General features: G+C 36.6%; 1 protein-coding gene across 1 annotated transcript; it reads right to left on the bottom strand.

Moving 5' to 3' along the window:
* Positions 1 to 229: 229 nt before the first annotated feature.
* On the bottom strand, positions 230 to 2,313 carry LOC109181311 (protein FAR1-RELATED SEQUENCE 7-like). The gene is made up of 3 exons (XM_019331062.1): positions 1,628 to 2,313; positions 1,186 to 1,310; positions 230 to 1,101 (listed from the first exon to the last, which is right to left on the bottom strand). Exons 1-3 carry the CDS (start codon positions 2,311 to 2,313, stop codon positions 230 to 232), a joined length of 1,683 nt encoding a protein of 560 aa, XP_019186607.1.
* Positions 2,314 to 18,919: the final 16,606 nt, after the last annotated feature.

Below are 18,919 nucleotides of genomic sequence, written 5' to 3'. Positions count from 1 at the left end.
GAGAGACATACTGTTTAGTTTCATTTTTCATACACTGTAGTATCATTCTATATACACTACATTATCATTTAAAAATAACTAGGACTTCATTTAAAAACATAAAAAAAATAATATGTCAAACGTGCAGCAGAATTTCATACTGCAAAAAACTATGCTACCATAACAACACACATACTATCTAATATCCAATCCAATCAAATCCAATATTACAATGATTGTAATTGACCTATCAACTAGGTTTAACCAAACCTAACTCATGACTGCCGCTAGAAGGATGAACAAAATAACCACTGCCAACAATATTAGCAACAACTCCTTCAACACATGCCTGCACTGCAGCCTTTGTATTCATTTCAGCAACCTTGACACCCAACTTCCGCCCTCTCACTTGGTTATACTTTTTTTCGATTGTGCTAATATGCCTCCTATTGCGTTCACCTTTCGCCCTATTACGTGCTGGATTTTGAATTACACCAGCTGTCCGTTGTTCACCATCTTCAATGACAATAGGACCAATATCACCTTCAACCTTCCTTCTAGCATCCTCAAAAGCATTTTCACACACTTCCCGAGCCTTGCAATTTGCTTGGCTGGATAAAACTAACTGCTGAAACTTGCTACCCATTTGAATAACCCAAATAGATGACGCAATGCTAAAAATATTCGAGGAACAATCACTGCTTATTATTCTATCTTCAATACCCTTTTTCGTCCATCTTTTGATAATGTACTTATCCGGTATTGCTGCAACACAGTGGACATTAAAAATGCGTAAAGAATGGGAGCATAAAATACCCATCTCTGAAAACAACATGCAGCTACAAGATATATCCAAATCATTCACTTTGAAACACACTTCATGACGAATGAGATCAACGTCAGGACGCCACACATGATACTTTATCTCATTACCACTTCCCCCCACAGGTTCTTGATGGCATGAAGTCCCTTTCACAAACTGTTTCTCAAAAAGATAATATATCTCAATAGTGTATATGTCTCTAGCATGTGAAAGGAGCTTCACATGATTCATTGCCATAGGTGCCAACCCTTGTGAACAACGCACGTTTTCACCGTTTTCCCTACTTCTCCACTCAGAAACTACACTAACAAATGAATTATAAAAATCACACAACCCAGCTGTTTTTGATAATCTTCTAGATATTGAATGATTCGTAGACTCACTCCTTTGAGATGATAAAATACCACCAGAGAAATATTCTTTACTAAATGCAGGACACCATTTCTCCCTAATAGAATATAGCTTATTTAACCACACATTTTTATGGCACCCATATTCTATCATCATCCTGAAAAAAAAATATAAAGGAAAAAAAAAAAGAACATGAATTTAAACCTATACTGTATATTTCTAAGTTGATGATCATATTTCTAAGTAGAGGGGATATAGGGAATGCCGAATAAATCCAGCTGAGCTCTACAAACAAATACAATCATCAACTGTTAAACACTGACACAGTATCATTTCATTACATAAGCAGTATCATTTCATACAACCTATAGTATTATTTAATAGTTTAGGTACTGTCAATCAACATACAGAAAACAAATTCACCAGAATATAAAACACTAACATAATATCATTGTGAAAAATCAGTAAAAATACCTGGTCCAATAAAATTCAAATTCAGCTTCGGTGTCAGTGTACTTCAACAGAAAATTGAAAAGCTCTAAGAAACCCTTTTTATTTCTCAGACTTTTTATGTGCTTCTTCGAATTCTCCCCGATGTGCCATATACAAAGTCTATGATTTGAATTCGAAAATACTTGTGCGATTGCAGCAGCCATGACAGCACACTGATCAGTCATTATTGTTTGAAGATGCTTACCACCCATTGATCGAACAAATACTTTGAACAACCAAACAAACGACTCTATCCTCTCATTGAGTAAAACCCCACAACCAAACATCACATTCATGCAATGATGATTCATGCCTACAAAAGGGGCACATATCATATCATACCTATTTGTACGGTATGTTGTATCATGTACAACTAAATCACCAAACAAGTCATAATCAGCCTTCATTTGACCATCCCTCCAGAAAAAGTTACACAACCTTGCATCCTCATCAAGTTCAAATTCAAAATAGAAATCAAATTCATCCATTTGTCTCCTTCTAAATATCTCAATCAAACTATTAGAATTAGTGTCATCTAAATGCTTTGCCGAATCTGAAGATATCATGTTATATGCATCCCTAGGAGTAAATCCAACAAACGGTGACCCTCCTGACTGACGTTTTAAGAAGCGAATACCATCCGATAAGGGGACCCCACTCCTCTTCATGTTTTTTAAACATGTCAGCTAATTCTCAGACACTTTCCTATGTGACCTAAGCATATAACTTGATGAAGCCAGACACAGGACATGGTTATGCTCCTTCACATGTTTAGTAATAACCCAATTCCCATTTGAATCTATATCAAATTGACACATTGCATTACATCCAGATCTAGTAACTATCTTTGAGTAACACCTATTAGGAATATATGGTATTATTCTAAAACCAGACTTAGAACAACAAAACATTTTCGTCTTCAAAATTCGAGTACCAGTAACATAATATTGTTTGCCCTTTCTAGCACTAAATCCCATACGAAACGCATAATCATTGTATATACCAAATGCATCTTCTATTGATCCAACATAAAGTCCCAACAATTCTTCATTATCTGTGATTTTATTAAAACATCCCTTTAATATTTCTACTGAAACTATAGATACTACATTGGTATTCTACTGACACTAGTGTGCATTAAAAATGAAACTGACTACCATGATTTTGAAAACACAACAAATTCAAAATCAGTTAAGAATCGAACTAAACATGTAACCTGGAATAGCTGACTCTTCAACAATAACATGGTCAGATGTACCATCAACAGCAATCGAATGGTCAACATCATCTGCAACAAAATAAAAATATAAATTGACACTTCAGGTTACTACAACAGAAACTATATTGTTCAATAAACGAAACTACAGCGATATCAACATGAAGCTGCGTAACATGATCCTGAATAATGTATAACTCAAATAAGAACATGAACAATAACATTAATACATTTAATACCTGGAATATACTCATTATCGACGACAAAACTTGTACGCGGAACATCAGATGCAATCGGCGAAATACATTCGCCGGCGATCGGAATATCATCTTTACCTGCAACAAAAAAAAAAAAAAACCATAGCATATCTACCAATTACACTCAAACAATAACAACATCACACAAGACTGCAATACATAATATAATGATATACACCTGTAATTACTGAACTGTTCTCATCAACGATCATTAAATTCGAATCAATCTCCCCAATCCTATTTTTAACTACTATTTCATTCATGTTTCCGAACATAGATAACAATACAATAATTCGACCGATACCAAACTATAGCAATTCGACGAATCGAAACAGGAACAGATCGAAGAATCTTAAGAAAAAGAAAAGAAAAAGGAAAGAACGACAAATCTAATAAAAGGAAAGAAATACGAATTCAAAATAGGGAAATAACAACGAATGATAGAAGTTAGCCGTCCGGAAACAATTAACGGCGACGTCTGAAACGCGCCCTAATTAATGATAAACGACGTCGTTTCATACCCTCGGTGCATAATGGATTATGCACCGCGGTGCATAATATAATTTGCCCACTAGTTCCTCACCTCGCGTTCGCGTCGATTGATAATTTCAAAATGCTTGCAAGGTGCACAATAGTGTTGCATAGTGCACTATAAAGTTGGAGAAATTAAAAAAAATATATAATGATACTACAAATTTTTTTTTTTTTATCTCATTGTTTTAGATTTGTTATATTTTCCTAGAAAGACGGTTGATATTGATTCTTAGTTTTTCTTAGAACGAGCTCTCATGTGTGTGTGACGAAATAATATATGAAGATATTAATTCCCAAAAAAAAAAAAAAAAAATCACGAGTACAGAACTACTTAACCACAACCCTAAGATTGTACAAGGCTTTCTACGACAAAGGTCGTGTATGGTGGGGTCGCAGAAAGCTTTGAGTGTTCCGTGACCCTTGTTGTAGGGATGGAAAGTTAAAAATCCACGACCCTTTTTTCGTAAGAGGATCACAGTTTCTTTTAATCAAAGATATCGGCGACCCTTTCTATGCTCAAATAGTCACGGATAACTTAATTTTCTTTAAATAAATTAATTATTTTTAAAACCCGCAATTTTTTAAAAAATTTATACAGAATTTTGTAGAACTAACACAACAAACTATACAGTACAATATGCTCTTCACAATAACACAATAATAAACTTCACAATTATACAAAACTAACTAACAACACAATATATTACCACAATATATACTACACAATATATCATCACAATACCTACTATCAACTCAATATATCAATAGAATAATAAGAATCAAAATATTTAAAATTGAAATCAAGATAATTGTTCAACATGACATTATATCAGTTAATAATGTATAATACTTAACTAATTAAGATAAAAGATAATATTTAATCTAAAAATAAGTTACACGCACTCTTTCAAAAAGTATTTCGTCCACAAGTCTCGAATCTCAACTATTTGGTTGGTAAAATACGGATTTTGTTCAAATTCCAACAAAATAATTTAATGGAAAAATGTCACTTTTCCCCCCTGAGTTATATACTTATAGCACTTTTTCCCCTTGAATTATTCATGTAATTAAGCACATTAGTCTCCTCAATTCTTCTAAAAGTGGCAGTTTTTTCTCCTGATATATTAAATTGACATTTCTACCCTTAAAGTAAATCTTTTATTTATTTTTCTTCTCCAACAAATTATTGCGTATACGTAGGGATGATCACGGTTCGGTTCGAACTGAACCGGACACTATAGCAATCGAATTAAAAGTTTCCAGTTATGATTCAAATCCAGAACTCAATATTTGGATTTCAGTTTATTAAAATTATGAATTGAAAAAATTGGATCTTGAACCTTGAACCGGCGGTTTCGGATCCAGTTCGCAATATTGAACCGTCTTTATTTTAAAATTTTATTTTTTATTTTAAAATAGTCTAAAATCAACAATAAATGTATTTTATTTTTTCAGTTCCGAACATGAACCGGCAGTTCCGGTTCGCAATTTTAATAAATTCTAAATATCGGGTTTCGATTCTAAATTATAATTGGAATATTTCAGTTTGGTTGCTATAGTGTCTGTTTGGTTTGAACCAAATTGTGGTCATAATTTATTGGAGAAGAAAATTTTAAGGGTAAATATGCCCATTTAACATTTCAGGGGAAAAAACAGCCACTTGAATAATTCAGGGGGAAAAAGTGCTACAAGTATATAACTCAAGGAGAAAAAGTGCTATTTTCCCTAATTTAATTGTTCAAATTGTTAAATATCTTAATTAATAAATTATAATTTAACTATACATAGTTCTAATTAAACTCACTCACCTCATCTAAACAATCAATCGATGAATATTTTGTCACAATTTCATACGTAAATCGCAATACATAATATCCACACTAAACACCTCTCAGATCAGTTGTTGCGGACACTACAAAATACATATATACTTTAGTAGTTTAAAAAATAAATAAAAATTTAAAATATCATATTAAAACATTAATTTTTATACTTTGCATTGCTTCCAATTGACAGCCCTAGCCCCTCTTCCATTCGTAGGAAACAAGCGAAATGCCCAATATTAATTATAAACATATATAAGAATTTATAAATAATATAATAAAATTTAAAATAATTACATTAATAATAAGATATTTACTTACTTATTCATAAAAGCTTTAACCTCAATTGTGCGATTACAAGTCATGGGATCCAACACATATATGCTTCTTGATCGTATGCAAATCACCATAAATAACCAATAATTTCTACATTTACAAAACACACATATTAAAAGTTTAATATCGTTTTGGAAATAAAAAGTTTAATATCTAATATTTGAAATAAAGTTACTAAGTTATATATAGTGCTAAAACGAATTGTTCATTCTTGTGTTGGTCCATAATGTGAATGAAATATGAGGTAACGGACACACTATTTAATTTAACTATATCCTTTTGAAATCTGAATTCGACACGCAAACTTAATTGACGTGACTCTAAACGCATTACACAACCGATTAAGAAATCTGAAATTAACAAATAAGAAATTTCAATAACCATAAAAAATAAATGTATATAAATAATTAACAAGAATAATTAGAAACATACAATATAAACACTAGTATAATTGAGAAGTCAAACCAATTCATCATCATCAAATACTTTATATCTTCCATCATCCCATAAATATAACCCATGTTTGTATGATAGCAATAATGGCTTTTAAAATTGAATTTTAAATTCAATTTTTGTAACTCCCCAAACTGGAAATTAAATTAAATTACATCTAGGGGTCGTTTGGTTCACGGAATGTCAGATTACCTTAGGAAATGTTAGATTGCTGGGAATGTTAGATTCCTGTGTTAGGTTAAAATTGGGGTATGTAATATAATCATGTTTGGTTTAGGATAATTTTTTATACACACTATAATATCCTTAACATATTTTCATATATTTTAATAAATTTAAAAATTAAAATAAATAAATAAGATAACGGTATCATATATAATTACATGATTTTAAAATATTAACTAAAATCTTGAACTTGAGAAACAAAATTATTTTATATGCTAACATAACATAATATATATATATATATATATATATATATATATATATATATATATATATATATATATATATATATATATATATATATAATTACAAAAATAATTATATATGTTAGTGTTTTTATGTTCAAAAACCCCATATTATAATTGGCAATATTATTATGGCATACTAAGATAGGTTTAGAGTTTGTCCGGTTGGTTCTACAGATATCTGATCAATCAGAAGCAACAACAGAAGAACTGACACTGAAGATCTGACTTAGGGAAGCTGTTTCCTTAAGAGGCTCACGCGGTATTATCAGCCCAGTATGGAAAGACGATCAGCGTATCTTCAAAGAAGGTAATGGACCTAATCTGCTAAGATTACATTCCTCTTTTATAGTCCTACCTTCTACAATCAAAGACATCTATGGAGAGTGTTTATTGAAGGATCTATAAGTACCAGTCCTTGAAGGGAACGAGGGTTACGCCGAATAAGAAGAAGAAACACTCCATATCAGCTTTATGAGACTAGATCTTTGATTGTCATGCAACTTCTCAATACAACATGTTCACGGTGATTAAGATGATGAACTTGAGAACAGTTACTGCTGCTTAAACGAAAGGACACTAAGATCACACTATTGTGGGAACAACCTTATAGAGCGTCACTGAAGTGGACTGCATCAGAGTGGGCTCTCCAAGTGAAGGGATTTCATTGGACTTCTGTATGCATGGCTCTCCATCTTCAACAATCCACTAAACCTGTGTAGACTGGGTTTGTACCTTGTGTGGGGCACTTGGGTAAGATTATTGTATATCTACCTTTGTACATTGGATTATGATTTAGTGGATTGGACGCCTATGTGATCGTCCCCCAGACGTAGATACACACCGTATCGAACTGGGTAAACATTGTGAGTGTTCGTTCTGTGTGTTTGTTTTTCTCTGATGTTCTCTTCATGATCTATCATTACTGAGTAGGCGCTTAACTGAATCAATCAGTATTCTAAGTCAGCTAACTATTTCTGATATTTTACGTAAAATGAGGAAATGCAAAATTACATGTGGTATCAGAGCCTTTAAGTCTACATAGTGACTTGATCCGAAGGCTATCTTAGTTTTGAATTCTCTCTGTTTTTGTGGAAGTCTGTCTGTGTGTTCGTTGGCTGGTTGTTGTTTTCAGGATGGACGCAAGTATGAAACCACCAGAACTAGATGGTCACAACTACGCTTTCTGGAAGGCTCGTATGGAGATATATCTTCAAGCACAAGGAACCAGGGTTTATCGCACCATCCTAACTGGGTGGAGTCGACCTACTACTCCAAATGCACAAGGAGTTGCTGAAGAAAAACCCATGGAGACTTGGACAGACGATGAAATGAATGCCTCTGATCTGAACAACAAAGCACTGAACTCAATTGTTGGATCACTACATGAATCTGTTTTTACGCTTGTTACAGGGGTAAAAGAGGCTAAACGGGTATGGGAGATTCTTGAAACCAGATTTGAAGGAACCAGTGATGTCAAACAGTCAAAGTTGCAAATGGTTCTGTCAAAATTCGAAGCTCCCGGAATGACTAAAGACGAAACCATTTCTACCTTCCACAGTAGGGTTCAGAACTTGATGAACCGAGCCTCAATTCTTGGGGAACCATTCACTGATGAGAGAGTGGTCAAAAATATTCTCAGATCCTTACCTAAACGTTTTCGAATGAAAGTAACGGCTATTCAGGAACACACAGGTTGGGAAAAGAAGACTGTCGGAGAACTCATGGGAAGCTTGCACACATATGAACTGGAAGTTCTTGCTGATGATGATATTGGAAACAACAAGAAAGGAAAGTTTGTAGCTTTTGTGGCTGAAGCTGATCGAGAATCTGACACAGACGACATAGATGATGAAACCCTAGCTCTCCTAACCAAAAACTTCAAGAAAATCTTAAAAGGTTTCAAGAGAAAGGGTCAAGGTCAGTCTACAAGAACAAAATACAAAGGCAACAACCCCTCATATCAAAAGGTTGAAACAGCACCCTTCTCACAGAACAATCAATCTCAGACTGGGCGATCGAGACAAAACAGAAACAGTGCCACAGACACAGGAAAACCCCTCAATCGGTCAGTGCAGTGTAGGGAATGTGAAGGATACGGTCACATACAGGCTGAATGTGCAACATATCTTAAAAGGAAAAAGGCTATGTCTGTAGCTACTCTTAGTGATGATGAGGAGGAAACTTCAAATGATCAATCAGATGATAATGTAGGAAACTTTGTAGCGTTCTTCACTGACACAAACATTCAATCAGGCGGAGATCAATCAGATGGAGAATCATACATATCAACAGATGATTTTGAAGAGAGACATATTCAACTTGAGGCAGAATTTGCAAAACTTGTCGCTAGCTGGGAACAACTTGTGAAAGTAAATAAGAATCTGAATGACAATCTAAAGCAAAGAGATGATCTTCTAAAGAAATTGAATGCTGAACTGGTCATAAAAGAAGATCTCATCACTCAGATACGGTCCAGAGAAGGTAAATTAATCAAGGAGTTGGAGAGCTTGAAGAAAAATATACTGATGATGGACACCACATCTACCTTAGATAAGATTCTAGACTCTGGCAGAAACCCTAATGATAAAAAGGGTCTGGGATTTGAACAAGGAGAATCTTCGAACAATGCACCAAAGTTCATCAAAGAGGGAATGTCTAAGACCACAGCAAATCACAGGTATGAACGAGGGCAATCATCTCAGTCCGTACAAACCAAGGAAAGGAGATACGGTACCAACACTGACCTGGACAGATCAACTCATCAATCTCATTATTCGAGGTTCAAAAATAAGATTGTCAAAGTTAGATATTATACTCCCATTTGTCACTAATGTCAGACAAAAGGTCATACACGTCCCGAGTGCTATTTTTTTTACAGAGATCAAATGAAGGAAAAATATCAGAATAAGACTATTACACCATTCACTAGACAGGTTTGGGTCAGAAAGTCAGAAGTTATTTGATATCCCACCATTGTTCTGACTGCATCTACAACTGATGCTAGATGGTATTTCGACAGTGGGTGTTCCAGACATATGACAGGAAACATTAAGTGTCTGATGGTTGTTCAACCTAGCAGTGGAGCTGTAACATTTGGAGATGGACAAAAGGGTAAAATCGTTGGGAAAGGTATCCTAAATGTACCAGGTTTACCTCAATTAGAAGAAGTCTTGCTAGTCAGTGGGTTGAAAGCGAATCTTATTAGCATCAGTCAGTTATGTGATCAAAATTGGAATGTATGCTTCGATCGTAACTGCTGCAGAGTGAGTGACAAAGAAAATCAACTTGTCATGGAAGGAACTCGGTCCTCAGACAACTGTTATGTATTGACAAATGAAACTGCTTGTCACCTATCCAAATCTGATGAATCAAAACTCTGGCATAGAATACTGGGTCACATAAATTTCAGAGATATGGATAAGTTGATAAAACTGGAAGCAGTAAAAGGTGTACCTAAGATCAGAATTGATCCAGAAAAAAATCTGTGGCGCATGTGCTATTGGGAAACAAATCAGAACTCCACACAAAGCAGTAAGAGGTATCACCACTGAGAAATGTCTAGATCTTGTCCATATAGATCTCATGGGGCCAACACAGACTGAAAGCATTGGAGGAAAGAAATATATATTTGTGTGTGTAGACGATTTCTCTCGATACAGCTGGGTTTACTTTCTGAGAGAAAAGACAGAAGCTTTCAAGGCCTTCAAGACTCTGTGCATAAGAGTTCAGAAGGAAAAGGATGAGTCTATTATAAAAGTTCAGAGATTGAGGAGTGATCATGGAAAGGAATTTGAGAACTCACTATATTCAGACTTCTGCTCCGAGCATGGTATCTCACATGAGTTCTCAGCTCCTAGAACTGCTCAATAGAATGGAGTGGTGGAAAGAAAGAATCGAACGCTACAGGAAATGGCTAGAATTATGCTACATGCCTCACATCTGCCACAACGTTTCTGGGCTGAAGCAGTTCACACAGCGTGTCATACTATAAATAAGGTCTACCTTAGACCAGGAACGACGAAAACTCCATATGAGATCTGGAAGGGAAAGAAGCCAAATCTGAAATACTTTCATGTGTTTGGGACAAAGTGCTATGTGCTGGCTGACAGAGAACAAAGAGGGAAGTTCGAACCCAAAAGTGATGAGAGCATCTTCCTTGGATACTCTCCAAACAGTCGTGCCTATAGAGTCTACAACAAGAGGACTCAGTCTGTGATGGAGTCAGTAAACGTGGTTGTCGATGACAATCCAGAAGAATCAGTAGACTCAACAGTGATAGAGTCACCTCTAAGTGATTCAGATGCAAGTAATAACAACAGCCAGCTCAAACCACAAGATTCGTCAGATGAAGATCAAGAAAGTTCGGAACAAGAGATAGATCTCATGAATGATGTTGGTAAAGACAAACCCACCAGAACTCAGAAAAACCATCCATCAGATAACATTATTAGAGATCTTTCAGATGGAATGAAAACCAGAAGCAGAATAAGAAATAATCTGATAGAAATATCTGGGTCTTATTGCTATACCTCAAAGATAGAACCCAAAAATGTTAAAGAAGCTTTACAGGATGATCTGTGGATCAAGGCAATGCAGGAGGAGCTACATCAGTTTGAGCGGAATCATGTCTGGAATCTTGTACCAAGACCTGACGGGGTCAACGTAATAGGAACGAAGTGGATCTTTAAGAATAAAACTTATGAAGCAGGGAATATAGCCAGAAACAAAGCTCGGTTGGTGGCTCAAGGTTATACACAGATTGAAGGGATTGACTATGACGAGACTTTTGCTCCTGTAGCTAGACTCGAGTCAATCAGAATCTTGCTGGCTGTCGCATGCATTTTGGGATTTACATTATATCAGATGGATGTCAAGACAGCGTTTCTGAATGGGTATCTCCATGAAGATATCTATGTGGTCAACCTAAAGGTTTTGAAGATCCAGAACGTCCTTCTTATGTCTATAAGCTTCGAAAAGCTCTCTATGGCCTTAAACAAGCCCCACGGGCCTGGTATGAAGGTCTGACACAGTATTTGCTCCAGCACGGGTATAAACGCGGAAGTGTTGACAAAACTCTGTTTGTCAAAACGACTGGAAGTCATGTAACCATAGCTCAAATCTATGTTGATGACATTGTGTTTGGTTCAACCTTGCAGAAATACACTGATGAGTTGGTAAAAGTCATGGAGGAAGAGTTTGAAATGTCCATGGTTGGTCAACTGACATATTTCCTAGGTCTACAAGTCAAGCAAAGTTCTGAAGGATACTTTATTTCACAAGAGAAGTATGCTAAGAATCTTGTCAAAAAGTTTGATCTGGAATCATGTAAACCATCCAGAACACCTATCTCCACTTCTACAAAAGTATCGAAAGATGAAACTGGTATATCAGTGGATAACACAGTCTATCGTAGCTTGATAGGCAGTCTGTTGTATCTAACAGCCAGTCGACCAGACATAATGTTCAGTGTTGGAATCTGTGCAAGGTATCAATCTGACCTAAAGGAATCACATCTGATAGCTGCAAAACGCATTCTGAAATACGTGAAAGGAACGATACAGTATGGACTCTGGTATTCCAAGGATAGTGAACTGAATCTGGTTGCATATTGTGATGCTGATTGGGTAGGGAATATTGATGATCGGAAAAGTACTTCTGGAGGATGCTTCTTTGTTGGAAAGAACTTAGTGTTATGGTTAAGTAAGAAACAGAACTCTATCTCACTAAGCACTGCAGAGGCAGAATACATAGCCGCAGGTGGTTGCTGTACTCAGTTGGTTTGGATGAAACAGATGTTTCTGGATTATGGTCTTACACAAGGAACAATGACACTATTTTGTGACAATGTCAGTGCTATTAACATCTCCAAGAATCCTGTTCAACATTCCAGAACAAAGCATATTGACATCAGGCATCACTACATCAGAGACCTGGTTGAATCCAAGGAAATTGAGTTGGAATACATTCAGACTGACAAACAACTGGCGGACATTCTGACTAAACCACTGGATGCTAATCGTTTTGAAATTCTCAGATCAGCTCTGGGAATTTGCAGAATTGACTGACTAAAGCAGTTGGTCCGTCAGAGAGGAGTTAGTTTATTACGGGTCAGTGTTATGACTTTGACTTTCCTTAAAGACTCCTCTCTTTTTATGTTAAGAAGATTATCTAAGCTTATTCTTCTCAGAAGATATCTTAAAAGATCTCAATACCTTTTCAAAATTCAAATTTCCTTGGGATTTGTTTCGTTCCTAAAAAGAAGCTATACCGTTGTGTCAATTAATCACGTCTGCATGGTATTTGACAAGCCGCATTAATTAGGGTTCATCACCCTTAAGCCTATATGATACCGGGTCAAGAAGAAAAGAACTCACCTCAGCTCTCAACTCTCTATCCCTCTTGCATATCTGTCCCCAGTGATCTTTTCTTCTCCTCGCTCATAATCTTCAATGGCGGACCCCGTAAGAAACATCATCATCAAACTCGGAAGCAAGGTACACCCTCCGGTGGCAGCCCTTAAACACATTCAGACGCTTCTACAGTTGGCTATGAAGAAGAAGCTCAAGCTTGATCCTCTGCTTCGCGATGAGATTCTGGTGACTGTTATGTCCAACTATCCAGAGTTTTATGCTGAATGGTCGGCAGATGATGTAACTGAACTTCTTGTGTTGGTCGCCGAAGCCATTGATGATGTCTCTCCATTGTCTATTCCAGAACCCTCGGATGGAAATCGGGCTGGGGCATTCCTTCAATTTTTTGCACAACGTGCCCTAGAATCTGTTGCTCAATTTTGTGCTCGACGACGAGAGGAGTCCCAAGCTCTGTATCTCGAAGCTGCTCAGAGAGAAGCGACACACAGACAGGAGATTCTTCGACAACGGGTAAATGATTCTGAAACCCGTATTGAAATTTCTCCTGATAGACCTGTTGATTCTTCTATTCCATTGTCTGTGTCTGTTATGCCTGAAAATCTATCTGCTTTGGATTCCGAGAAGTCCCCTGTGATTTTTGATCCTCTATCTTTGCCTGTGATTGATTTTGCTGGTGAAAAATCTGATGCGTTGCATGTGTCTGATGAGAAAACAAAGTCCTTTAATGAGCCAAATCCACTAAGTCTAGTTGTTTATGCTTCTGAGAATATTGCTCTGCCTCCGTCTGGGACTGTTAATGTCTCTAAAGAATCTTGCCCTGCTGTTAATCCTCTTGTCTTACCTGCAACTGTTGAAACTGTTGATTTATCAAGTCCCCACAAGTCTGAGAAAACAGGTGGAATCCCTGTTTACACTGCAACATCTTTAGGAGAGAGCCTGGAACATGTGCGACATTTTGCTGGGCTACCATCTGCTTCAATCCCTCAACCTTATCGAGTGATACATCCTTCAGAATCCTCCAGCGAAGATGATAAGATACTGGCTGAGGTATATGGATCCCAAGCACCTTCACCTACTGCACCTACTGTTGAGGCAACTGCACATCCTGACTCCACGAATTTCAAAATTCGAGTGATATCGAATATTGTTGGGAGCTCGTCTGCAAATGTTTCTGATTCTAGCCACTCTGTGACACCAGTCCAATCCCCGACCAGAGAAACAAGACGGACGAAAAGGAAGAATGTTCCAACAAAGGTTGTTGTTGAAACCAGTGCTGATAATGATCAGCCTGCGAAGAAGAGAAAGTCGAGTGAGACTGTTAAGCCTGAAGGAGACCCACCTATCCATCAAGTTTTCAAGACTCTGCGTTCATCTGTTAAGCAACAAGGACCTATTGCTGCTCAAGCTACATCTGCACCAGCCTCCTCTGTCAGAAAAGGGAAACCGACCACAAGGTCAAGAGGTCGAAGTGTAACTCCGGAGGTTCCACCTGTTGAAGGATTTGACACAACTGTTTACAAACCTCAGTTTGTATCCCCTGCTGCACAAACAAAATGGGCCACTATGGTCAGAAGGGAGCTTATTGTTCAAAGAACTGTGGATGAGAACTAGCTGAACTCCGTTTGTGACATTCTGCCTTTGCTGAATGAAGTTGGTCTTTTGAAAACGGTCACAGACGTCTGTTCTTACTCCAAGCTGCTCACATATGAATTCTATTGCAATCTCAATGATGAGATTGACAGTCTCACAGGGCCACGACCGATGCAGATTTTCATCAGAGGGAAGTGGTATGATTTTGGGCCAGATGTGATAAATAAGTACTATGGCTTGCCTGCAGTGCAAGAAGAAGTTGTTACTGAATGGGACTTGGTGGCCAAAACTCTTACCGGTGGTCAGACTACATCTTGGCCTACAGGAGATAAGGACTATTTGCTGAGCTCGCATCTCACGTCTAGATATGTCATCCTACATCGCCTGGCTCTGCACAACTGGCTTCCATCAGCTCATTTTAACACAGTTGGCAAGCTTCTGGCAGGGTTCTTATTTAGAATTGGAACTAAGATGCAGTTTGATCTGGGAAAATGGATTTATTATCATGTTCTAACTCTGATTCATCCCCGGGAACAGAAGGTAAGACTACCGTTTCCAAATCTGATTTTTGGCATCCTTACCTCTCAGGGTCTTAAGCCTACGCCCAGTGAAGTGATCAGTCCGGCGCTGCTCTATACTGTTGATAAACGCCTCCTTTCTGGAGATCATATTAAGGATGTCGTTCCTGTGACTGCCCCATCCAATTCGGAACCTGATGCTGTGAATGATGAGTCTCCTCATGCTAAAGATATGAAGCTTTCCGAACAATTGAAGGCGCGAGTTGCTGATCTTGAGACGGTGCACGGTATCATTGCCAAGCAACTGACAGGTGCGCGTACTGAGCTGGCTACTGTTCTTTAGACTACTGTTTTTAAATCTTAGAATGCTTTGTTTTTTTTTTTATTCAGATCGGACATGGGTTGCTTCTTTTTAATAACCTATCTTAGTTCTTTTTATATAGTTGAGTTGTTTTGCCAAATAATAGCCAAAGGGCGAGTTTGTTAGTGTTTTTATGTTCAAAAACCCCATATTATAATTGGCTATATTATTATGGCATACTAAGATAGGTTTAGAGTTTGTCCGGTTGGTTCTACAGATATCTGATCAATCAGAAGCAACAACAGAAGAACTGACACTAAAGATCTGACTTAGGGAAGCTGTTTCCTTAAGAGACTCATGCGGTATTATCAGCCCAGTATGGAAAGACGATCAGCGTATCTTCAAAGAAGGTAATGGACCTAATCTGCTAAGATTACATTCCTCTTTTATAGTCCTACCTTCTACAATCAAAGACATCTATGGAGAGTGTTTATTGAAGGATCTATAAGTACCAGTTCTTGAAGGGAACTAGGGTTACACCGAATAAGAAGAAAAAACACTCCATATCAGCTTTATGGGACTAGATCTTTGATTGTCATGCAACTTCTCAATACAACATGTTCACGGTGATTAAGATGATGAACTTGAGAACAGTTACTGCTGCTTAAACGAAAGGACACTAAGATCACACTGTTGTGGGAACAACCTTATAGAGCGTCACTGAAGTGGACTGCATCAGAGTGGGCTCTCCAAGTGAAGGGATTTCATTGGACTTCTGTATGCATAGCTCTCCATCTTCAACAATCCACTAAACCTGTGTAGACTGGGTTTGTACCTTGTGTGGGGCACTTGGGTAAGATTATTGTATATCTACCTTTGTACATTGGATTATGATTTAGTGGATTGGACGCCTATGTGATCGTCCCCCAGACGTAGATACACACTGTATCGAACTGGGTAAACATTGTGAGTGTTCGTTCTGTGTGTTTGTTTTTCTCTGATGTTCTCTTCATGATCTATCATTACTGAGTAGGCGCTTAACTGAATCAATCAGTATTCTAAGTCAGCTAACTATTTCTGATATTTTACGTAAAATGAGGAAATGCAAAATTACAATATATATATATATATATATATATATATATATAATAAACTAACATAACCAAGGTTATCTTACATTTTTTTTTTATTACAAAGGAAAGGGGATACCCATACAAACTACGCCTACAACTAGGATTAAAACCTAGACCTCCCACATAGGGGAGTAAGCCAATACCAGTGGACCACAAGCCACTTGGTGAGGTTATCTTACATTACCAAAGATTTTGAAGGGAATCACATTCCCTTCAAAATTCTATGTGGAGGGAATGTGACATTCCTTGGGAATGTTAGATTCCCTAAGATAATATGAACCAAACACCGGAATGTGAGCTTTGGAATGTCACATTCCCTTGGTTATGTTATATAACCTGAACCAAACGCCCCCCTAATGTTACAATGTTAATTCCCATATTAAAATTGGAATTAATCTTAATCTTAATTAATTCCTTAGCTGATAAAAATTAATACACTGCTTCTAGTACGTTGGAGACTCAACGCTAGTTTGAGTCAAAAGGAGTTTATTGAGAAACTTGTGCTATAAGTTCAAATGAGCTTTAACCGGCCTTAGCACAATCTAAGAATCAATTTCAACCTTATATCTAGAAAAAATTGAATGGATCATATCAAATTTTAAAACAAAAATACAGTGATTTTTGTAATTATCACCAACTTTACTGTACAACTTAAATCACTATAATCTGAACTTCTCGGGATTTTTTTAAAATGTACATTATATTGTTACAAAGTAAACGTTTAGTATTAAAAATTACAGTTCACAAAATGTGAAAATACATTATTGCACTTTGGATTTGGATTTTAGAGATATGAAACTAAGTTTTTGGGTTTTCTTTGGTTTCGGAGTTCACTTTTATTACTTAGTATTTAGCATTTATAATTTAGATTTTTACAATTTAATTTTTTCATTGATTTTTCAAAAATTATCCATAAATGCACATTATGTTACTACATACAAAGTGCAGTGTTTAGTGTTACAAATTGCAAGGTAAAGTTGACAATAATTAAAAAATGTCAATGATTTTTTTTTTAAATTGATATGATCAATGCAATTTTCACATATGTAAGGCTGAGATTGATTTTCTGGTTTTATCTTCGAGTTGTGTTCTCATAGACCTTAAGCCTATATATATATATATATATATATATATATATATATATATATATATATATATATATATATATATATATATATATATATATAGGGATCAGGTGCATTTGAGGCTTCTCGTGCGGTTGTGCGAGTGGACGCACGTTAAGCATTAATCTGACGCACTTAAAGTATACAACACACGCACATTAAGCACACAAACAAAACACCTTCAGAACACAACCTCACGCATGTTAATTAAGTACAAGTCTCACGCATGTTAAGCACAAGCCCCACGCATGTTAAGCACAAAAACACACGCACCTTAAGTTTTAAAAACAACTCACATTAAGTACACACTCACGCACATTAAGTACAAAACTCACGCACATTAAGCACACGACTCACGCACATTAAGCACACGACTCACGCACATTAAGCACAAAACTCACGCACATTAAGCATAAAACTCATGCACTTTAAAGTTTCAACAACAACTCACACAACAACTCACATTAATTACACACTCACGCACATTAAGTACAAAACTCACGCACATTACGCACAAAACTCACGCACATTAAGTACAAACCTCACGCACATTAAACATTACACACTCACGCACATTAAGCACAAATCTCACACACATGCATTAAGTACAAAACTCGCGCACATTAATCACCCACACAACCGCAAGGGCAATACTTAAATGCACCTGAACCTGAACCTATATATATATATATATATATATATATATATATATATATATATATATATATATATATATATATATATGACAGGATAATAGGGCTGGCACCCGACCCGGATCATAAATGGGCATCTGACTCAGCATCGCTTGGGAACCCAACGGACAGAATTCCAACGGTTAGGAATTCCAACGGGTGCCACCTTACTGTCATTGAAGCCAGCATTGAAGCCCCCATTGAAGCCCCCATTGATGAGAGAGAATTAAAGGCTAGGCAGCCCCCGTTGATGAGAGAGAATTAAAGGCTAGGCTCCCCATTTATGTCCCATGTTGTTACCGTTAGGACTCTAAGTATAAATGGGACTCTCCTCAGCTAGCAAAAGACACACTGTACTTTCTATACTGAAACTAAGGCAATACAACTATTGTCACTTTCTTATTCGTTACTTTATATTATATTTCCGGTAACATATTTACCGTCAATATATAT

Source organism: Ipomoea nil, unplaced genomic scaffold, assembly GCF_001879475.1.
Source record: "Ipomoea nil cultivar Tokyo-kokei standard unplaced genomic scaffold, Asagao_1.1 scaffold1043, whole genome shotgun sequence".
Lineage (NCBI taxonomy): Eukaryota > Viridiplantae > Streptophyta > Magnoliopsida > Solanales > Convolvulaceae > Ipomoea > Ipomoea nil.
Note: the sequence above shows the minus strand (reverse complement) of the source record. Positions and strands in the feature narration are given on the sequence as shown.

Bases quoted from the DNA above. Each gene is read 5' to 3' on its own strand.
- LOC109181311 (XM_019331062.1), bottom strand. From the start codon at position 2,313: ATGAAGAGGAGTGGGGTCCCCTTATCGGATGGTATTCGCTTCTTAAAA. The intron at 1,311-1,627 runs GTATTTTTACTG...TTTTTTTTTCAG, and splicing joins TTTGAATTTTATTGGACCAG to GATGATGATAGAATATGGGT. The intron at 1,102-1,185 runs GTGAGTCTACGA...TTGTTAGTGTAG, and splicing joins TATTTTATCATCTCAAAGGA to TTTCTGAGTGGAGAAGTAGG.